Here is a 20,968-nt window from a genome sequence, read left to right as displayed (position 1 = left end):
AATAATAATAATAATATTAATATTAATAATAATAATAATAATAATAATAATAATAATAATAATAATAATAATGTGTAGCCTACTCAACCTATTTTTACTTATGTAAGAAAAAAATAATAATTTTGAGAATTGCTGCTTTTACTTTAGGAATAGGCTGAATACTTCTTCCACCACCGTTTGTAATTGTTTGATTTAAACTGCGCAAATAGACAAATTTCAAACTCAAATCTAGAGTAAGTAGCATTTAAAGCGTTTAGGCTATTTGTGATACTTAAAATTATTTATCAAGTTCGTTGTGTCGCAAAAGGCTTAAAAGTGGATGTTGGAAACGTCCAGGCATCGCTAAGGACAGCTAAAAACACAGGGTCCTCGGTTGAAGGACCACGCGCAGATGTAAACAGAAAAAAATATGTATGCCAGCGTTAATTAACCTACAATCATCGATTTTAGTCAAATAAACTTTGTTCCAACGTGCAGTTCATCACGACACGATGTCAGAGGATAATGAACTAGAAAAGTATGTAACTATTCTACTGTGAATCCTTACGTATACAGCTGCTTACACTTCAAGCTAGTTTTCTGCCGAAACCGTAACACCCCTCCATCACTAGGGACAGTAGGATATTTTTGGTCGACAGCTGTTGTATTTACTGTGTTGTAAGAAAAGTGTGTAGTGGTTGAAAGGAAACCCTTCCACCATTACAGCTACCATTAGCTACTTGTGCTCTGTGGTTAAAGGTCGGCTAAATGAGTGAGTCTCCTCTGCTGATACTCTGCTGATTCAGCAACTCGGGTCAAACCAGGAGACTGCCGCTGTCCCTCATTCACTCACTAATGATTCACTTTCCCCCTTTGTACTCTGCATCACTCTGTTTTCTCTCACTTAATTAAATGATTCTCCCCTTGGCTTCCCCTTCAGGTGTTGTACTGTCTTTGTCCTCAACTTCTCCCTATTTCCTCTCATTCACATGACTCACTATAATTCATACGTTTCTTTATTTATCTATGTAGGCGTGCGGTAGAGGAGCTCCTAAAGGAGACTGACCGGGCTCGAGTGAGAGCAGAGACCATGGGCCCTGCAGGATGGTGAGCACTGTGTTTGACATGTCATCTGTATCAGCCTGCACACATCTGTCACTGTGGACATCTGACTGCTGTTGAGCTGTACTATCACTCGGGCAACTTTTGGTCGTTGAGTCTGTCTCCTATATGTGGTGTTTTGAGACAAAACTACACAATACCTATAATACAAAAGATAGCTCCACATAATATGATATTATATATTTTAGGTAAACAACATATGTTTTTACCATATTGTTCCAGATAAGTGAAATAAACATGATTATAGCCAGGTTACCAGTGTTGTATTGTGTTCATAATGATACAGATAAATGATGAATTTGCCAGAATACACAGTTAAATGCATTGGTTACTCACCCTTGTTGTTTTGTCTTGGTGTATATGTGATTTAAAATAGTCAGACCAAATTGAATGGATTGCTTTTAGTTAGTTAAGCTGTATTTATTGAGGAAGTCTCATTGAGATCAAGATCTCTTTTAAAAGAAAAAAAATCTAAGAGCGAATTACATGTGTACAACATCAAAACAAAACAATTCAGTCACAATACTATTTCTAGAAATATCAACCAATAGAATTTTTAGGTCCCTCAGAAGAATGAGTGTCTCTAACTTCAGGGTGTGTTTCAGTTCATTTCAATAATACGGTGTATAGTACTGGTCTTGTCTGTTCCGTTTCTGTTCAATATACTTTATAGATTTTATTTCTCAAAATGAAATAATACTAAGACATGACTTATTCAAAGCCAAATCACCCCCCCCCCCCAATAAAATAAAAAGTAAAGGAAATGACCTCAGTGGTAGCTACAGCCCTGCATATGAAGAACTTTTAAATGTTTGTGATCTGGTGTCATTGTTATTAGCTCTGAATGTGTAATGGATACATTTATGGGTATCTTAGTCAGCTTAAACGAAAAGACATTATGCCTTCTAGAAGCCAGTGATGACCATCTATTGGTCTCAGAGATACAGTAAGTCCATCAACTGTAAAGTAAAGGTTTGTCTGTTCACTCCTCTGTCAGGTTAAAGTGTCCCCTGCGGAGCACCAACAAGCGCTTCCTCCTCAACACCCTGCGCTCCACCGGCCTGCAGCGACGCCCCAGTGAGTCCAGAGACAGACACCCCCCCACGAGAGGGCGCCGGAGCAGCGAGTCCCCAGACAGAAGCCGCGACCGCAGCAGAACACCTCCCAGAGATCACAGAAGTAATGGAGGCCACACAGACCATAAACATCATCACAGAGACAGCTGCAATAACAAAGATAAGAAGCAGGAGAGGAGTTACAGGCACAAAGACAACAGGGAGCGGAGACATGGGAGGGATGGTCAGAACAGAGACAAAGACAGACTTCATAAATAAAGACTTTTGTCTGGGGGAGGAACTCTGATTTTACAGAAGCCACTCCCTGTCCATGCAGCAGAGAGGTGGACACTCCTAAAACTGCTCTCTGACTAGCTAACACACCTTACAGAACTGCTAGCAAACGGAGAGACCTGTCCTGTCCCCTATCTGAGAAGACGTTCATTTAAGTTTTTGCTGATTGAGGATGTTCTTACATTGTAGTTTCCTGACAGTTCACTTTTGAATTAACAACAATTTTGGTTAGCTATATGTGTTGCTCATGAAGCCAGTAGCCAAGATTAAGTTCTCTTTTCTGATTTTCTACCTACATTGGAGTAAATTAACTTCCAAGTGGCCATTGTAGTCCAGGAAATCAGGAGGACTTTTCACAGAACTTTTTATTAGCCAACATTTTCATGCCCTTGCCTCTCATATGATTCATGTTTTGGTGTAATTCTGTTTCACCTACAGTAGAAGAGATTTGATTTCGATTATAATGACATTATCATTCTTCTGTCATTATTCACAGCCATAATGTTTACATAAGCCATGCTGCTGTCGCCACTGAGTAAGCAGTATTTTATCGCGTGTCCGACTTTTTGGACATGTATATACCGGCTATCAGAAACAGTTTTGTTTGCCAAAGGAGAAAACAAATGTTGTTTTCCTGACTCTCCTATGTGTTCTGGTTAACAAGTGATTTCCAGCAATGGATTAGTAGTAATTTAACAAAACTGCAATAACAACAATAGCATACAAAATAATCTAGTGATTAAACTCTTACATACATGCAGTATTTCCACGTGTTGTACTGTCTTTGTCCTCAACTTCTCCCTATTTCCTCTCATTCACATGACTCACTATAATTCATACGTTTCTTTATTTATCTATGTAAATGGTTTCAGCACAGATGGATGTGCTCAAGCATATAGAAATTGCTGCTGTTTATATCAATCCCATTTTACCTGTCTCCATGTGTGTAAGCTTTCACTCTTTTATTGTTCTACACATCGTTTTATAAACGTGGTAACTGTCATTCTCTTTGGTCATGACTACCCATAGATCTATTATAGGCTATCTAATTTAACATGCATTACTCCTAGCTCGAGCCATTACGCCAAATGTTGCCTGGAAAGTCAGCTAAAATGCGTTTAACGCCCCTCATGCTTCATAAATCACATTGTCCATCTCCACTGTAGTGGAGAATATCTTGGGTTAACTGTTTCCTTCCTCTTTGAAATAGTGATCAAATATAAACACCATTAAGCCATAGTGCAGGGGGTGATTTATATAGAATAGGTTTGCTTGAACTTTATTGCATCGCTGAGTGGCCCATTTAGATACCGTGGAAAGTGCCATAATTGCTTTTGAAGAACTCAGTGCAAATAGTATATTGATACACACTATCAAGGTAAACGCACGGTCGTCTTGTACAATTTACATGAAAAATAGGTAAATCCCTCCGCTCGCGTGGCAGAGGCTCAAATTGTTGCATAAACGCGCAGGTGAGCTTGCGGGTGGTGGAGACACGCTCCACGCGCACACCGGTTAATTGAGTTCTGTTGCTCACTCCAACCTTAATTGGTTTACCACGAGAGCTGTTGTTTAATGGGGCGAACACACACCTGCTAAAGGCTAATGGCAAGCAAACATGGCGAGAGTGCAGCGACCGCAGCGGCTCTGTGTTTGTTATCGCCGAGGGCCCTTCGTGTAGGGACCGTGCGCCCACGCGCGCTAAATGGTGTTAAATGATGCATTTACAGAAGTGTAATGGGTACATTTTAAAAGTCAGAAAGGTGGAGACAAATGAAAAAAGGTTGTGGAAACAAAGTATGGTGTTTGAGCTTTTCGCCCGAGTATCCAAGACAACTGTCTCTCCATCCAGGTCTCTTATCTGGCAGGTCAACCAATGTTTGCGCCCATACATATCAATTTATCAGCCGCAGAGTGCAGATGAGAGATATGTCCATATAAAGTGTCGATGCCACGTTGTTTGAGGACACTCCTACGTGTCCCACAACTGTCGTGCGCTCTAGACCATTTGGAACCTCTTTCTGGAGGCAGGGTCTCACAGATTCACCTGTTCACTGTCTGTTGCTGCTGTGAGGGCAAACACAGGTGGGTGCCAGCCAGGTAAACGTTGCGGTATTTACAGAGTGGCATTGATTTACGCGCTGACTTCTCGTTCTGTTTAATTTACTGAAAAATCCCACAAGCAGAATATCCTGGACACTGAGAGCTATAGGTCTGCAAACAGTGAAACCAATGGCTTTGGCGCTGCAGAGTCACATGGTGCCAGAGGGACACACCTGTGTGCAGCTGTAAGGGCCTCGCAGTTGCGCCAGAGACTGGTAGAGAAGAACGTCCACGCCGAGGCAGGGCGCAGGTACGGTACATGTGTGGGTCCGCGGACGCCATGAATCGGGAAGATCATTTTTATCCTTCTCAGGTTTTTAAAGACTCCTGTGCCTACCAGAGAGCACATGGGGAGGACTACAGCCACAGCCCGCCGCCCTGCCTCTACATGAGCAGGCAGGTCCACTCCGTCTACTCACCGCCGTCCATGGGAGCCTTGGAGCAGGCCAGCCTTCCTGACATTGCCTCTTACAGTCTACCCATGCGGGAAGATCCAGGTGTGCCTCAGCTCCACCATCCTCAGGGGCTCCAGCAGCAGCCTCTCCCGCCTGCTGCAGGCTATGGAGACACGGGGGAACAGAGCACATATCACCTCCCTTTCCCCTGGATGAAAACCACAAAATCTCACTCACACACCTGGAAGGGACAGTGGGCAGGTATTTTTTTTTTCACCAAACCGCTACAAATCAGTCAATGTCATGTGTTTCAGATCATAATAACGAAGGCAATCACTGAATGGAGAGCTGAATCTGCTTCTTAAAGCAGATTTGGCTGCAATCATTTATCATCTTATTTAAAAATACAGGTGTGTTTACAACATTAGCCTTCTATGTAGTCATAGCACTGAGGCCCTACAATGACATCATGCTCTCAACAATATGATCCTGGGTGTTTCAGTTTACCTTGTCAGTCAATTTGTAAAAGGCCCGGAAGGTCAAGCGCTTGCTTTTATGAGGTCTTATCGTCACAAAAATGTGGGTTTTTCTATACAAAACATATTCACAAATCGCCGTATCTTAAACCATCAACAGGCTGTATAATAGAATATAATAGGCCGTTAAAAACACACCTACCACAACCGGTTTTGATTGATGTGGTCCTGGTAATAAATATTTTATATTAACAATGCATTGCTAGACTTTCACCAAATCTCATGTTTAAATTAAATTACTAAATCATTTAAGGAAGCTTTTCGTTTCTCTTTCACACGGAGGCATTTTAAATAAAGTAGTTTTAATTAGGTTCGTTTAAGCATGTTTTCTCTAGAGAAAAATGGGAACGTAGACTACAAAGTTTCCTAAACTAAAATATCTATTTATGAAGTTCTCAGACTTTTCTCAAATCAGAGAAAAGTTTCAGACCATTCAACATTTGTTTTTTTATTCTGCGTCGTTGATTTGGTTTAAGACATTTTATTATGAATTCATATTGTACCTGACATTACGGCCTACCTTTGGTTTATTTTGCGCACAGTTGTGGTTATTACGTGTACTAAAGACATGCCAATGACTTAAATAGGTAATAGCATAATTCCAGTAGGTAAATTTAAATTTAGAAACGGACAAGATGACACGTCCATTACAAAGAGGCTGACATGCAAAACCTACAAGACTAATAGAGTGATTTGATTTTATTAGGATCCCCATTAGCTGGATGCCAAGGGTCAAAGCTGTCATTCGTGCCTTGATAAATTGGGCATTTATACCATTAATGGCTTGCATTCACAAAAATTGTTGCAATTAAACCTATAAATAAACTTAGATAATCTACTTATAATTTTTGAAAAATTATTAAAGTATATTTACTGTTCGGGCATAGTCTCAATTTAACTTTCAGTTTGAATCAACACAAAAATACATTTCTATAGGTAGGCTATATATATATATATATATATATATATATATATATATATATATATATATATATATATATATATATGTATGTATGTATGTATGTATGTATGTGTGTGTGTGTGTGTGTGTGTGCGTGTGTTTCTGGAATTAATTATTTTTTGATTTTGATATGTGATATGGTGAAATGTTGAGGCCATAAGTCAGTTAACTAAACGGTGGTCCTTTTAGTTACGGAGAACTCACGGAGAAATGTGGTGGCTTTTTGGCATGTAAAAAGTTAGGCTACTTGTTCCACACTCACCGCCGTTGCCTTCTAAAAACATAGCCTACTGCAGCAATTCAGCCATAGAAAAAAATGTGTGAAAGTCTCAGTGACTAAGCCGAAACAAAAGGATCTCAGATCTCACAAACCCATCTATCATATTTGTAAAGTAAGATCACTGGTATACATTTGAAATGGGTCACCTCTGTAGGCTACACAGCTGGGGAAATATATAGGCTATTATTTTATATATTATTTGTCTGCAGTAGGAGGAAACAACCTATACACAACCATACCCAGGCTTTAAAATGAACTTTTTCGTCCACCAGCCAAATGGCAAGTGAATGTTCAAATTTTACCAGCCACTCAATGGATTACAATTGTTTTTTTGGATGGTGAGTGAAACAAATCTACCATCCACCTGCATATTTTACCAGCATTTGGCTGATGGATGGTGCTAGTTTAGAACCCTGACCATACCTTTACCAAAATCTTAATCTGCAGAATAATCCACATAATCTTGAAAAAACAAACAAACTGAATTTTTGACTATTTTTGGGTACATTTCAAGTATCTTAATTGTGAATTCCTTGTAAAACTACAAGTGAATAAATGTTTATTTTGAGAAGACAAATATCCATTATGGTGCCTGCTGAGGGGGTCAAAATCTGATCCATGCACTTCTAATAAGCCCTATAGTCATTTCCAGTAAAAACTCCTTTTATGATAATTAATCAAATTACTTTATAATAACATTGCTTGAAATTTAGTCCAAACAACACTAATTATAAACATTCAAATGCCTTTGACAAATGACTACTATGAACTTGTATCTCATTTGTGAGGACACTAAATCTCTGTTTGTCTCCAGGCCCATACGTGATAGCGGAATCAGAGGAAAATAAACGCACGAGGACTGCCTATACGCGAGCCCAGCTGCTGGAGCTGGAGAAGGAGTTCCTGTTCAACCGCTACATCTCGAGGCCGCGCCGCGTGGAGCTGGCGCTCACCCTGAGCCTCACCGAGCGCCACATCAAGATCTGGTTCCAGAACCGGCGCATGAAGTGGAAGAAAGAGGAGGACCGTAGGAGGGCGAGGGGGGCTGACCCGGACCAGGACTCCTCCATCAGCTCTGGGGACCAGGGGGAGGCCGCGGGAGGGGTCACCTCTACGAACGGAGCTCACACCACCTCACCCCCCGTTTCCCCGCTGCACGGTCCCGCCCTCTCCGCACCTAAGGCCAGGGAGCTCGCATAGACCCGCAGCAGGTTCTGAGACTGGGACTTAAACTCATATTGCAAGGATATTTTTAGTTGGTTTCGATGGAAACAAATATAAATATACTTTAAATCCGAATCCAAATTTGAGGAGATTTATGTTTTTAGAAATCCTTACATTCATAATTAGGGCGATATTGGAGAGTGAAACCTATGAGTCTCTCTTAGAGTTAATAAATAAAGTGCTCCTTATCCAGGAATCCAGTTGAAGGGACCTCTTCCTTATTGGATATCCTACCACTGCCACTGTCATTTACTGGACTGAAGGGACATTTCGTAACCCCTCCCCCCTTGCCCCCCAGCAACATGGGTTCAGCACAAACTGTTGCATGGTCTAATAAAGTTTTACAGTGAACTGTTTTTCATCTCAGACATGTGAGTATAATCAAGTTTCTGAATGTATATAGGCCTATGCATAATACAATATAGTTGCCACTTGTATATAAGCCTAAGCTATTATCATGTACATTGTTAAATTAGAATCAAAGGTACACATATTATATTGTTTAAATAATTAATTGTAGCCTACAGTATGATGCATGAATACCCGCACATTACATTTGGAATAAAGCAAATATCACACTGCCTATAGGCCTACAGTCCTCAGGACATCCGGGTTGTTGAACAGGCACAGTCAAAATTGAGTATAAACTAGTTAAGATTCATAACTTGTTGGGAGAGTCAGTGAGCACGAGATCTTGAAGACGCAAGCGACATATCTTCTTCACTTCTTCGATGCCGCGCGCCCTCTCCACTGCGCGCTCGTTCGGACAGCGCTCGGACAGCTGCCGTAATATGTTCGCCTTGTCGTTCATCCGGGCGCAGATGACAAACGGGAAACCGAAGCGCTCCTTGTACTCCTCGTTGAGCCGGGCCATGCGCGAGACTTCCGCTGAGTTCAGCACATCCATCCCGGATCCTGCCTGCTCCTCGCGCGACTCCCGGGTCAGGGTGCCGCTCTGGAGGTCCCTGCCCGCAAGATCCGGGTGACACCTGAGAATCCCCTCTTTACCTGGACACAAACGGATATAATGTCTTATCAGTGCCATTGCGTGTGGATGAAATCACATTTTAGGGCCAAACAACCATTGAGGCAGCCACCCACAATACAAAATATAACAAAGAAAATGAAAAGTTAACGAAATGTATAGCTATATTCTATGTCTCACCTGATTCTGGGAGAGCATCGATGAATTCGCTGATTGCAGTCTCCAAAGCAGTCAAGTTCAGAAAGGGACGCCCCGACCACACAGCAGCTGTTATAATGGGACATTTCTCCACCACATTGCCAAAAATATTCACAAAATCCTCGTAAGGAAGAACATTTACTGTGGCGATATCCATGTTCATGTGGGGATCTCGTCAGTAGGCTAGGAGATGGACAGGCAATGTTTATTGATCTTCGGACAGGACTTTGTAACAAGGGTGAATGCACTGTTGGACACACAGAACAAGCCCCCGCCTGGCTGTGGTTATACATGTCAGATCAACTGCCAATCATCTGATGTTGAAAAGAGGAGATCAGTTCAAAACTGATGCAAATTTAAGATGCTTCTTTATGCAGACTGGTCTCTGGCATCTCCTAGAGCTTAAAGAAAGAAACTAAATTTATAGGCTATCACATACTCAACTTCAAATGCCATGTTCAGTTCTTTTCTACTATTCGTGGGAGCTTTATTTTCTCCCCAGTTTTATATTTCTTATCTAGGCTATAGCCTAGAATAAAAAGTAAAAGGCTTGGCTTCCACTGAAATAAATGATTTCCTATTAACAAAAAGAAGTGTGGCTCCTCTATGGTGGAAAACACTAACACATTCACAACACCGCCCTGTAAAAATCACTATAGAGTAGGCCTATAGGCTATTTGTGCTAACCATCAAACTTAGAAACAACTTAATTTTACAGAGGAAACAAATGTGTCCATACTTCTAAATACATTATATAGGCTACTTAAGTGCTTGTTTACGGTGTTGTACTTCAAATTATTCATTCAGGATAATTCATAAATGTTCTCACCGTCTGCAGCAGCAGCCTTTCCAGTTGCACTTCCTGTATTTTCCACGAGCTCTCACTGCTCCGAGAGACGGTAAAACTACGCCCCCTGCTGTCCACAGTTTACTACTCTTTATAGTCGCTGAGTAGCCTGCATGTTTTGCTTTATTTTCAGAGGTGTCAATTCCAGGTCCAGAAAGTAAAAGTCCAGCTATGTGTTTATTCCACCAATGAACTCAGCCAGCTGATTTCACTACTGATTTCACTACTAATTTCACTAATTAGTAGTGAAATCAGCTGGCTGAGTTCATTGGTGGAATAAACACATGGCTGGACTTTTACTTTCTGGACCTGGAATTGACACTTCTGTTTATTTTCTGTCATGCCTAACGTCTTTGTGGTGGGATCTCTGTAGTCATTTTGTGCCTCGGCTCTTTTTTACTCATTCTGTGTCGTCTCTTGTCATTTTGTGTTGGTTTTCTTTTAGCACATTTTGTGAGTCAGGAGTCCTGACTCAGGCCCCCGACCCCTTACCTGTGCCCGGTAAGCCCGTTCAGTAATTCATTCATGAACTTAACTTCTCTAGTATATTCAGTCACCCTGACTTCACATTAAACACTTCACACCTCTTTAACCTGCATTAACTGATTTTTTGCCACTTAAAGGTAGCAGTTGTTACAATCCTTCTGATATGATTCAACAGGAAGTGAACTCAACTCGACAAATTAAATAACTAAACACAGAGCTTTACTTGAAATGTAAACAAATAACACATTCAGAGCGTGTCTACTACAGTGCAACAGAACAACAGTGATATAAATTGAGTGCTACTAGAAAACACTGCTCAATTTTCGATGATTATCAACAATGATAAAACAATCTATTTTAAATGATCTCTACTAGTTATTTGCTAAATTAAATACAAATAGAATAGAATACTTTGGATAGGCTACTTGATTGTTACTCAGAGGTGATGGTTGTCTTAAAGAAGGTTTTTTTGTCTCTTTAATGGAATCGTTAATTGAGAAAACCCTTGCAAAGTAGACAGCACATTCCACTTGCAAAACACAACACCAATGTCTATACATCTGCAGGAATTTGAGATGGCTTTGCCCAAATATGAGAAGAATCAGGTAACCTTTGACAGAGGAGGAAATCGTTTTCTCTTAACTCATAGAGACCAGCACCTATTCACAGGTCCTGGAAAATGGCCTTGTAGAGTTTATTTTTTTTTAAGTTTTTGGGGTGGTATCAAAATTTGCACCTTTGATTTCATCCCATGTTCTTTCAAACGGATGTTGAATGATGGCCTCTGTGCCTTGGGAGGAGATCACTAAGTTCCCGTGTGAATATCAGACCTGGGAACATTTTCACAACACAGAAACCTCATTTCCTCCATGTAGTTGTCAGAAGCAGAGAGTCAACACTATCTATAAGTGAGTGCATTGAGTGCCTTTTTTCAAATTTGGAGTCCTGGTGGAATTTGGTCTTCAGTTTCCCCAATATATGATGAATCCAAACTTTGGCAAAGAGCTTTGCAAAAATAGGTCTCGATCTTGCTTCCTATTCCTTTCATACTGTAGACAGTTTGCACTTCAGTTCGGATCTTGGACATAGATCTGCAGCATCTGTCCCGTTTAAACTCTTCACTTGAGTAATTGACTGAGCAATGTCTTCTGCAGCAACTTCAATCTCCTGGGAGCATTCAGATTGAGTCTGACACTTCATCCATAAGATGTTTAAGTACATTTAGCTGATAATACTTACATACCTTTGGATAAGGTTTTGAATGCAGGGGCTAAAGTATTTTCACAGTGTGGTATTGCTTTAAGGATCTGAATACGTCTTCCACCACTGATTTATAGTGTGTATATAGTGAATATGTATGGTGTGTTTCATGTTAGAATGTAATCATTTCTGTAATTTTTGCTCTTTTATTGTTTAATTCTGAATAGTTACTCCTCTTTAGGCTTTTAGAAATAACTCCTATAAAACAATCTGAGATGTGAAAATCACATTTTATTGAAGGTATAATGCTTAAACAAACACAAACAAATACACATAATAAAAAGATCCACTAAAATATTCCAAAAAAGGAAAGCTTGTTTTGAAAAAAATATATAATTGTGTACAAACATTGGGTTTAGTCTGCAAGTAATAGCTGTCGACATAATATAAGAGACCACAACAAAATAATTACCATCACATTGCATAACAATATATGATATATGGTATGTATATGATCAAATCTAAAACCAAAAGTTGATCAGTTGCTAAAAAGTGTGTAGGCCTAATGTAGAAAAAAAAGTTACAACTCACTCACCTTACATGTCTAGTCCTGAGATTGTTTAAGATCCTTTTATTAAACGGTTTTTCATTTTTAGCTGCACAATAAACTTTTTTTTTTACATTCAGATCCCATTTTCATAGTAAGAATATAATTAATCAAAATTCCATATACATAATTAAAACCTTGTTTTGTTACCATATTCTAATAGTATAAAAAGCAAGTGCATACTGTCACTATGTGAAAAATCTTAAATAATCTTAAATACTGTCTTTTTAAAAAATATAGACAAAATGGTTTGATCAACATGCATTCAGTGATAAGTTATCACTCCGTATCAGATGGCTTCACCAGCTTCTCCTCAGCTGCCACAGTGTCTGAGTCAGACACTTCTGCTTTGCTTTCTTCAGTTGCATGGGTTTGACAGTAATCATTGGCCGTCTTGTTCTCATTCTGTTTTGTCAAGGCGGAAATGACCAGAATGGCCGATGGGTTCTGGTATTCGCTGGATGTCTGGTCGAGCATGTTATGGTAAAGCTGAAAGAGTACAAATATAATGCTCCTTATAGATCAGATAAAAATATTTACATGTCTGTCCAGTCGGGAGGTGAAAAGGATAAAACTATGCCTACCTCTTCCTCACTGTTTGTCAGCTGATCATACATAAAGGACACCAGTTTGGAGAAAGATGGCCGATTGCAGGGATCCAGAGCCCAACACTTACACATCATCCCGTACCTGGAGAAGAAAGTCATGGAGAGAAGATGAAAGATAAAATATTTTGCAACAGTTTCTGTATTTGGATTATCAGTTATCCATCATGACTAGAAGTCAAAGGAAGCTGCACTGTTGCGTTTCGTCTTAAAGACAGTGGTGGAAGAATGACTCAGATCCTTTACTTAAGTGAAAGTACTAATACAACAAAAGTTATGTAAAGCATCAAAAGTACTGTTAAAGGGTGGATTTCCTAGTGTTATATATATATATTATATTTTTGGATAATCTTTACTTTAGTAGCTACTGTATTAATGTGTAAGCAGCATTTTGCTGTGGTAGCTGAGGTGGAGCTAGTTTAACTATTTTATACATTTAAATCTCTAACAGTAGAAATGCCCCAATCTTAAACAATTCGGGTTACAATTGGGTCCTGAAAACCTTTTTTTTCTTTTTTTGAGCAAAAACATCAACCTGTTTTTGGTCCATATGAAACTGTCTTCAAAAACAACATTCTTAAATAACTGTAGTAAAGTAAAAAGGACAATATTTCCTTCTGGAATGTAGTGAAGTAGAAGGATAAAGTAGCAAAAAATAGTACACAAGTACTTAAAAATTGTACTAAAGTACAGCACTTGAGTAAATATGCTTAGTTACTTTCCACCACTGCTTGAAGATGTTGCAACTCAGTCAGTGTCTAAAATCGATTTAAATATATTTACTAGAGAAACATAATGGTTGCATACAGACAGAAGACACCTACACAGACTCGTTGGCATAGTATGGACACTCCATCTTAAATCCTCTCTCAATCATTGAATAGAACGTGTGATCCACCTTCATGCCAGGGTACGGAGTAACACCTGAGAGTTACACAGACAGAGTTGGCATCAATCATTGCACAGGAATTGATTATGTGCTTGTCTTTTCTAAATGTAAGCTACTGCTCATGGAAAGTGCTGGCAAAGGCTACCAAGTGAGAAGATTTCCCAGAGGAGAATGCCATAAGCCCAGACGTCACTCTTCATGGTGTAGATCCCCTGAAAGGTACTCTCTGGTGCCATCCACTTCACTGGCAAACGCACCTGCAAAGCCATGTCAACCACATAATGTGAGAGAGAGAAGTGATAAAACATATACAGAACTTAGCAACCAACGAATACTGTAAAATAAAAGTATCATCTGACATACATTTCCTCTAACAACATAGTTGGAGTCGTTGTCGATGTCCCTGGCCAGTCCGAAGTCACCAATTTTCACCAATCTGCCATTTGTCACTAACACGTTTCGAGCTGCCAGGTCTCGATGGATACACTGCAGACAGAAAGGACCAATCATCACGATGTTTACTTCAATCACGGTCCAAGACCAAGCCCGTGACAGCAGTTTGACATTTGAACATGTTGTGTTCTTTGTTGATATATCAATTTACTGGACTGACATGGAGCACATGAGCTTTGGAGGCTAACAACAATTTTACATTCATGTTGTATGTCCATAACAATCTGGCTAAAACAGACCAGCAGGTGGAGATACAATAAGTTAGAAAGGTTTTTAAAATAGTTTTCATAACTACAATCCAACACTGTATATTTTTGAGAACATATTGGTAAAATAAACAATTTCTTCACAAACAGGAAGATTCTTTTTATTCAAAGTGTGATGTTAAGGGCTGCAATTTACAATAATACAGATGCTGATTATTTTCTAGATTCATTGATTAATTGTTTGGTCTATAAAATGCCATACAATACTGCAAAATGCTAAAGTTAATGTCTTTAATAACTTGTTTTGTTGGATTATTTGTCCAAAACCACCAAACTATAGATTAACTTTCTATGCACTATGTAATTCGTATTACATAGTGCATAGAAAGTTAATCTAAAAAAGAGAGAAGCCAGAATTAGGAACTGTTTGGTGTTTTGCTTAAATGACCTTAATGATTATTAATCATCAATCATATACAATGTGTGGCCCTTGGTCTCTTACATTCTTGGAGGAGAGGAACTCCATGCCTTTGGCCACTTGGAAGGCAAAGCTGAGCAGGTCATCAAAGGTCAGGGTTTGCAGGTCATCTGTCTGATTGTCATGGTCTTCACAGGTCGCTGGGTCTGCAGATAAACAGGGATCAGTTAAGATCGACACAGCTCAGAGGGATCTCTCACTCCCTGCTCTGACAACTGAAGGTGTTAATATATTAGCATAACTGTTGGACAACAGGCATGTTCTTCAGGTAGTATTTTTTTCACCTTCACCGTCAATGTCACCAGAGCTGATGGTGAGGAGGGCGATGTCCTCCTGCCCTCTGGTGGTAGAGCTGAACATGGGCATGTAATTTCCCTCTGCTGTGTCCTGCTCACTGAGAAAACACAAATGTGACGTGATTATTATTGCAAAGTAAAAACTTCCAACAGATTCGGTTACAAATATGCCTGCACTTATATAGAATCTTGTCTTTATGTTTGATATACCCTTTGTTGCTCTTATCACCACACTATTCCCACTATTGCTCTTCCCACCCCTTATTTCCCATTGTTCCCACCCAGAGCTTTTCCTGGGCTGCAGGTTGTGGTAAAGGCTGCTGAAACGGTCCTTGTTGAAAGCATCGGTCACAGACTTGTGGTAGCGCTCTCTGTTTGTCTTTAGGTAGTTCAGTAGATCTCCATAACGGCAGTACTGGAAAATCAGGTATATGGGTCCTGTATGGGGAAAACAAATAAATGGATTTGAATAAAAAGATTATCTGAAATCATAGCACTAGAGCTAACATCCTATATGACAAAGGCCTACTTGGGATGAAATCAGATGCAATGAGCGCATACACATTTTTTTTTGCATGTGTGTAATTAGCAGTGGTAACTGAACCTGATTCTGTGCATGCCCCAAGCAGATTAACAATGTTGGTATGGTGACCGATGTGAGTCAGCATCTTGAGCTCCGACATCAGAGCCTCCTTCTCCACCGTCTGGTGTTTCTCTGCAGCGACAAATATCCCATCAGCTACTGACATGACCTCCATAACATTTTGCATTTCGCTCGTGGAATAAATATATGAAATACTGACCTTTAAGCATCTTGACGGCCACCTGATGTGAGACTCCAGGCTTGTTGATGCCATAAGCTGTAGCCTGGACCACCTTGCCAAAGGCCCCAGAGCCCAGCTCCTGACCTGGGGGAAGTGACACACAGAAACACATTACCATTACAGGCAAGTGTAACTTTATTGGCACATTGTAATGAAACTCTGAACAATACCATTGGTGTAGCAAAACTTTGCTTTTTCTTCTTTGCTTTCCCATCCTTTTAATTTACAACACCTAAGATGTGTATTCTATGTTTGGACCACATGAGTAAATAATTACTTTTAATACTTTAAGCTGGTAATACTTTTGTACTAAGTGTGATTTTAAATGCAGGGTTGTTACATTTACAAATTGCTTGTAATAAAGTATTTCTGGTATCATATCTAATGCTTGGTGTAGTTCATACCCAGTTCCAGGTTCTCCCTGGGAAACTCCCATTTTTGGTCATACCCAAACTCCTCGAAGTTTATGTAGATGTAATCATTGTCATTGGGTCCAATCATCTGAATCATCTGAAGCTGGGGCTGATACTTGGGTTTCTAATGGAAACACAAAAGGGTTGGCATCATGTCCTCATGAGTGTTTGTGTTTGTGTGTGTGTGTGTGTGTGTGTGTCAATGTATAATACATACCTTCTTTTTGACAAAGTACAAGAGCACCACACTAACTACCGCCAAAGCCAGGAGCAGAAGCATACTGCCTACTTTTAGCACCATCAAGCTGCCGTTATCATTATATGGATAACCTAAAAACAATGATGGACAGTTTTTAATGCCAGGCATAAAAATACAACAATTTAACTTCTTGATTTTGATATGAAATTAATCATGCTACCTTTGGAGGGCTGGGTGTATATTAAGTTTTGAATTTCACACCAGGAGCCAACTGAGTTTGTCAGGCAAAACATTAACTTGTGTCCTTCCACTAGATCTGTGCTCAGAGAGCTCGTGATTGTCTTCTTACAAGAGACATTAGAGTCTGTTTGAGAGGCACCTGGGATCTCCTTCCAGGAAGAGCTTTGAGAAAAAGAGCAGGGACTTGAGGAAATCTGAATCTGAGTGTGTCTGTGTGTGTGTGTGTGTGTGTGTACAACAGGGCTACAATGCAATGCTCTGACAGTGACCATACCTGTCAATGTTGGACAAAGAACAAGATTTCCAGGTATAGTTTGCTGGCACAAGACTCTCAGTCTCAACTGTGAAGGGATTAATGTTGTTCCTGAATATGAACTCTGGTTTGCCTGAAACAAAGTCAGGGGACAATAAGATTTGCACAATTTAAAATCTAATAATAACGTTCGAAAAGCAATACAATTGTGCAGACTTTAAGTAAAGTTTATTTATACAGCACTTATCACAGACAGAATCACAAAGTGCTTAAGTTAATATCAGATGTGAAAAATACAAGACGCACACAATAACTATCTCTTACCTACAACACACACTGATATGGTCTTGGTTTCTTTTTGTCCTCCAGCCTCCAAATGTAATTTATAATCTCCTGATATGAGTACATCGCATAGCTTCACAGTCCTGAGAAGACAACATTTATTTAAAACCATCCAAACGTCATACCTCTTTTATAATGCACCTCATACCATATCAGCATGTACACATGTGTATGTGCATTAATAGACAACTATGCAACATTTTAAGCAGTTCAGCTTCAGGAAAATTGCTTCATGCAACTACCTGTGTTTTGTTACCCATTTGTCCATGGTGCATTTAATCATTTTTTTATCAGGAGCTTCCCAGGAACAGTGCTGGAGCACAGGGTGGTAGGAAACACTGGCTTCCAAACAGGAGCAGGATGCATTCTGAGCTGGTATGATCCTACTCTTATCCAGCTGGACAGAGAGGAAACCCTCAGCTGAGGCAACATAAGAATTAAATCAGTACATGACACATAGTACAAACAGGACTAAACATAAGAAACAACCATTAATTGGTGACAGTTGAAATTACTACACATACAGAGAGAAAAAATAAGTGAAACTTGTTCTAATAACCTTGGACATGAATGTCAACAGACTTTTTTTTGTTGTTCTGTCTCCTGCAGATGTATGTGCCACTGTGGTTCACACTAAGTGATTCGATGAAGAGGTAGGCCATCTTACTTTGTTCATGGGAGTCATTTTTAATGCAGACCTGGGACAAAAAAAATATCTGATTAGAATGGGAAAGATTATTGTAGTAGTTGTGATTTATGTCTTAGACTAAGAAATGGTAAGTATGTTTTAAGACAAACATAAATGAAAAAAAAAAAAATCTAATTTGTTCACATGAAAATGAAAATAAAATCTCAATGGTCTCAGTGGGAATTACTGTACCTCCTTCTTCACTTTAGAAGAGCATGCTAATGTTTTAGCATCCATTGTTTTGCTGCCACTCTCCCACACAGGTGACGGCTTCCCATTATGTTTTATTCGGCAGCGAAGAAGTAAAGACTGACCGGGACTCACAGTAACATTAGATACCTCATCATTTTTCATAAAGTCACTCTCTAGGTCTGAAACACACAGTGGGGCCCAAAGTCAATTAATTTATTTTATTTTATTTTATTTAATAAGTGTTTTCTATGGCATGAATGATTAGTCCCTGGGGTGTAAACTATTTTTCCTCCAACCTTTTCAGATGGTTGAAGTGAAAACTGAGCAAAGTAGCTTCCATATGTGATCATTTATTATGGTTAAACTATTTTTAGGATGTATTTAATGAATTTGTTAAAAGATTGAAATACCATAGTCATACAGTTGGGAGCATTCTTGTCCTTCAGCATTAGTAGCACAGCACATCACTCCGTTCTCAGAATATTCACTACTGGATATTGTAATAGCTGCCCATCCACTGTGAGCACCATTGTTTCTGTTCAAAAGGAGGATCATTATTCAGAAAATCATCACAATAAAAATATGTCTTTTTGATAAAGTTAGTGTCAGTAAACTGCATTGTTATCATTTAAACATTCTCTGAATCATGCATACAAATGTAATGAATAACATCTTACCCAGACCATTCAAGTTTGGGCTTTGGATAGCCCTCAGAGATGCATGTAAAAGAAGGAGAAGTCATTTTGACATCTACTTTCTCCAGTGTCAGCTTCGGTTTTGTGGGACGTTCTAGAAAGAAGTAAATTGTTAACATAGTTTTATCAGCATCAAACAGTCGATTGTTCTTTTGCTGCGTTGAGCGCTGACTGAGCATTGTAGTAAAAAGGTAATGAGATATGAGAGAGCCGTTACTTACTCATTACATGCAGAGATATGGTCATTGAGGACCTGGTCCCATTGCTAGTTTCAAAGCTCAGTGTGTACTCCCCTGAATCTGTCTCAGAAAGCGGCGGTAGGACCATAGACTGAGTTCCATTACTGAAAAGGTTTAAGAAAAAGACACAGTTTAATCTTTCTCTCTCTCCGCATGCAAACGCACATGCACACGCACACGCACACACACACTTACACTGTTAGTACTGGGACTGCTCCTTTGATCCAGTGGCAGACAGGGTATTCAGAGAAGTGCTCCAGGGAGATGATGAGTTTCTTACCAACACGCACCTCTATGTCCACAGAACCAGACCCATTCAAATAGTCCGCTGGCACAAAACATGCCGCCTGAAAAATATGACTCACCATTAACCATCTTTTTAAAGGTTATATGACACATAAACGGACAGATGACCAGAAATAAAAATGAGTACATTAAGTCATGTTTGTGCTATTTCCCTCTTTTGATGTTTCACAACCTCTTTTTTACTCTGCAGTATAGTTTGTCTGTTTCTAAGTGAATCCATTCTGTGCACTCTAAAAGACAATCAAAGTATCTTTGTTTAGTCTGATAATATGATCTTATGTATGGAAGACACTGGCAATGACATTCATGACAACAATGTATATGCTGGACCAACGCACTTTGTAAAAAACAAACAAATAATATTATGACCTGTAAAACCTGCCATCTAAATGTATTTTTGTTTCCCTTAACTCAATGTTTCAGAAATATACAGTAACTCAAAAAGACGAATGCATACTGTATATGTATAATGTATTTGAATTGTTCAGTTAAAGGATTCTATCAGCTTTTACCTCATAACTGGGCACACAGGCTTGATCCTGCTCTGACACACCATCAGAGCAGTGAAGCTCGACAGCACACAGCAGCAAGACAGCTACAAAGACAGTAAAATTTTACCTTATTTAAAATGCAATAAAAAATGTGTTTTAAAGAAGCACAAAATAAATGCAATCATAAAAACAACAGTGTCATAAAGATAAGTAAATTGGTTAGTTTCTGTCCTGTGTGCAGTTTTCTATATTGGTTATACACTATACAGTTTTAAAAAAAGAAATAATACATAGACTATATTTTTAAAACTTTTTAAAAACCTGATAACTCATTCGGTTACAGGGACACTCACAAACTATGGTTTATATTTTTGATATTTCTTTATTTCAACAGAGCATCATGTTCACTTTGTATGATGAACAATGCAATGTCAGCCTTTGAACACAAGTTTACACGTTTGATCTAAAAGGTTCCCTTATACTGTATTATTGAATTACAGCTGCATGTCGACTTTGAACTTTCATTATTTGATTCCGAGGTAGAGTGACGATTATCCAGTGATTAAATCCCAAAAATGCAATATGAAAGATATTGTCCTAACATAATTTTTGAAAATATTAGGCTAAACAGCCTAAAAATATGTAGCCTACAGTATCAATATCCTTAAATCTGGACTATTTATTTTAGTTCACTCTGCCAACACGGCCAATTACTCAGCCCACAGAACAGAAACTTGAAGTGGTCTAACTCACCCGCGATCATATTTCTCTGCCTCCGCATTACTTTCTTTCTGTCAGTGTCACATACTCATTACCGGGTAAGACAGCGAAACTTTGATGTAAAAAAATGTGTGCGAGGAGCCTACCTTTTAAACAGGGGAAGTATC

General features: G+C 39.2%; 4 protein-coding genes across 7 annotated transcripts; 2 read left to right on the top strand and 2 right to left on the bottom strand.

Moving 5' to 3' along the window:
- The first annotated feature begins 357 nt into the window (after positions 1-357).
- si:ch211-140b10.6 (protein POLR1D) lies at positions 358-3,453 on the top strand. The gene is made up of 3 exons (XM_028569723.1): positions 358-517; positions 1,012-1,086; positions 2,099-3,453. Exons 1-3 carry the CDS (start codon positions 492-494, stop codon positions 2,433-2,435), a joined length of 438 nt encoding a protein of 145 aa, XP_028425524.1. The 5' UTR covers positions 358-491; the 3' UTR covers positions 2,436-3,453.
- A 525-nt stretch (positions 3,454-3,978) lies between these two features.
- On the top strand, positions 3,979-8,381 carry pdx1 (pancreatic and duodenal homeobox 1). Of its 3 annotated transcripts, none has more exons than XM_028569496.1 (3): positions 3,979-4,535; positions 4,637-5,209; positions 7,540-8,381. In XM_028569496.1, exons 2-3 carry the CDS (start codon positions 4,813-4,815, stop codon positions 7,923-7,925), a joined length of 783 nt encoding a protein of 260 aa, XP_028425297.1. In that variant the 5' UTR covers positions 3,979-4,535; positions 4,637-4,812; the 3' UTR covers positions 7,926-8,381. The 3 variants fall into 3 exon arrangements, with proteins under 3 accessions (XP_028425297.1, XP_028425298.1, XP_028425296.1); XM_028569497.1 differs by having other exon boundaries at positions 3,979-4,803; positions 4,894-5,209; XM_028569495.1 differs by having other exon boundaries at positions 3,979-5,209.
- Positions 8,055-10,031, bottom strand: urad (ureidoimidazoline (2-oxo-4-hydroxy-4-carboxy-5-) decarboxylase). Of its 2 annotated transcripts, none has more exons than XM_028569499.1 (3): positions 9,962-10,031; positions 9,115-9,315; positions 8,055-8,957 (listed from the first exon to the last, which is right to left on the bottom strand). In XM_028569499.1, the coding sequence occupies exons 2-3, from the start codon at positions 9,293-9,295 to the stop codon at positions 8,608-8,610; spliced, it is 531 nt and encodes a 176-aa protein (XP_028425300.1). In that variant the 5' UTR covers positions 9,296-9,315; positions 9,962-10,031; the 3' UTR covers positions 8,055-8,607. The 2 variants fall into 2 exon arrangements, with proteins under 2 accessions (XP_028425300.1, XP_028425299.1); XM_028569498.1 differs by having other exon boundaries at positions 9,115-9,533; positions 9,962-10,026.
- A 1,905-nt stretch (positions 10,032-11,936) lies between these two features.
- On the bottom strand, positions 11,937-20,918 carry LOC114549361 (fms related receptor tyrosine kinase 3). The gene is made up of 24 exons (XM_028569625.1): positions 20,835-20,918; positions 20,103-20,185; positions 19,480-19,631; positions 19,267-19,388; positions 19,028-19,139; positions 18,761-18,885; positions 18,351-18,529; positions 18,030-18,168; positions 17,713-17,890; positions 17,453-17,553; positions 17,150-17,261; positions 16,856-17,037; positions 16,654-16,766; positions 16,428-16,560; positions 16,003-16,107; positions 15,804-15,914; positions 15,481-15,637; positions 15,188-15,297; positions 14,928-15,049; positions 14,130-14,252; positions 13,912-14,023; positions 13,702-13,801; positions 12,857-12,962; positions 11,937-12,761 (listed from the first exon to the last, which is right to left on the bottom strand). The coding sequence occupies exons 1-24, from the start codon at positions 20,860-20,862 to the stop codon at positions 12,552-12,554; spliced, it is 3,015 nt and encodes a 1,004-aa protein (XP_028425426.1). The 5' UTR covers positions 20,863-20,918; the 3' UTR covers positions 11,937-12,551.
- Positions 20,919-20,968: the final 50 nt, after the last annotated feature.

This window comes from Perca flavescens, chromosome 22 (genome assembly GCF_004354835.1).
Source record: "Perca flavescens isolate YP-PL-M2 chromosome 22, PFLA_1.0, whole genome shotgun sequence".
NCBI classification, from domain to species: Eukaryota; Metazoa; Chordata; class Actinopteri; order Perciformes; family Percidae; genus Perca; species Perca flavescens.
This window is presented reverse-complemented; position numbering and strand designations above follow the sequence as displayed.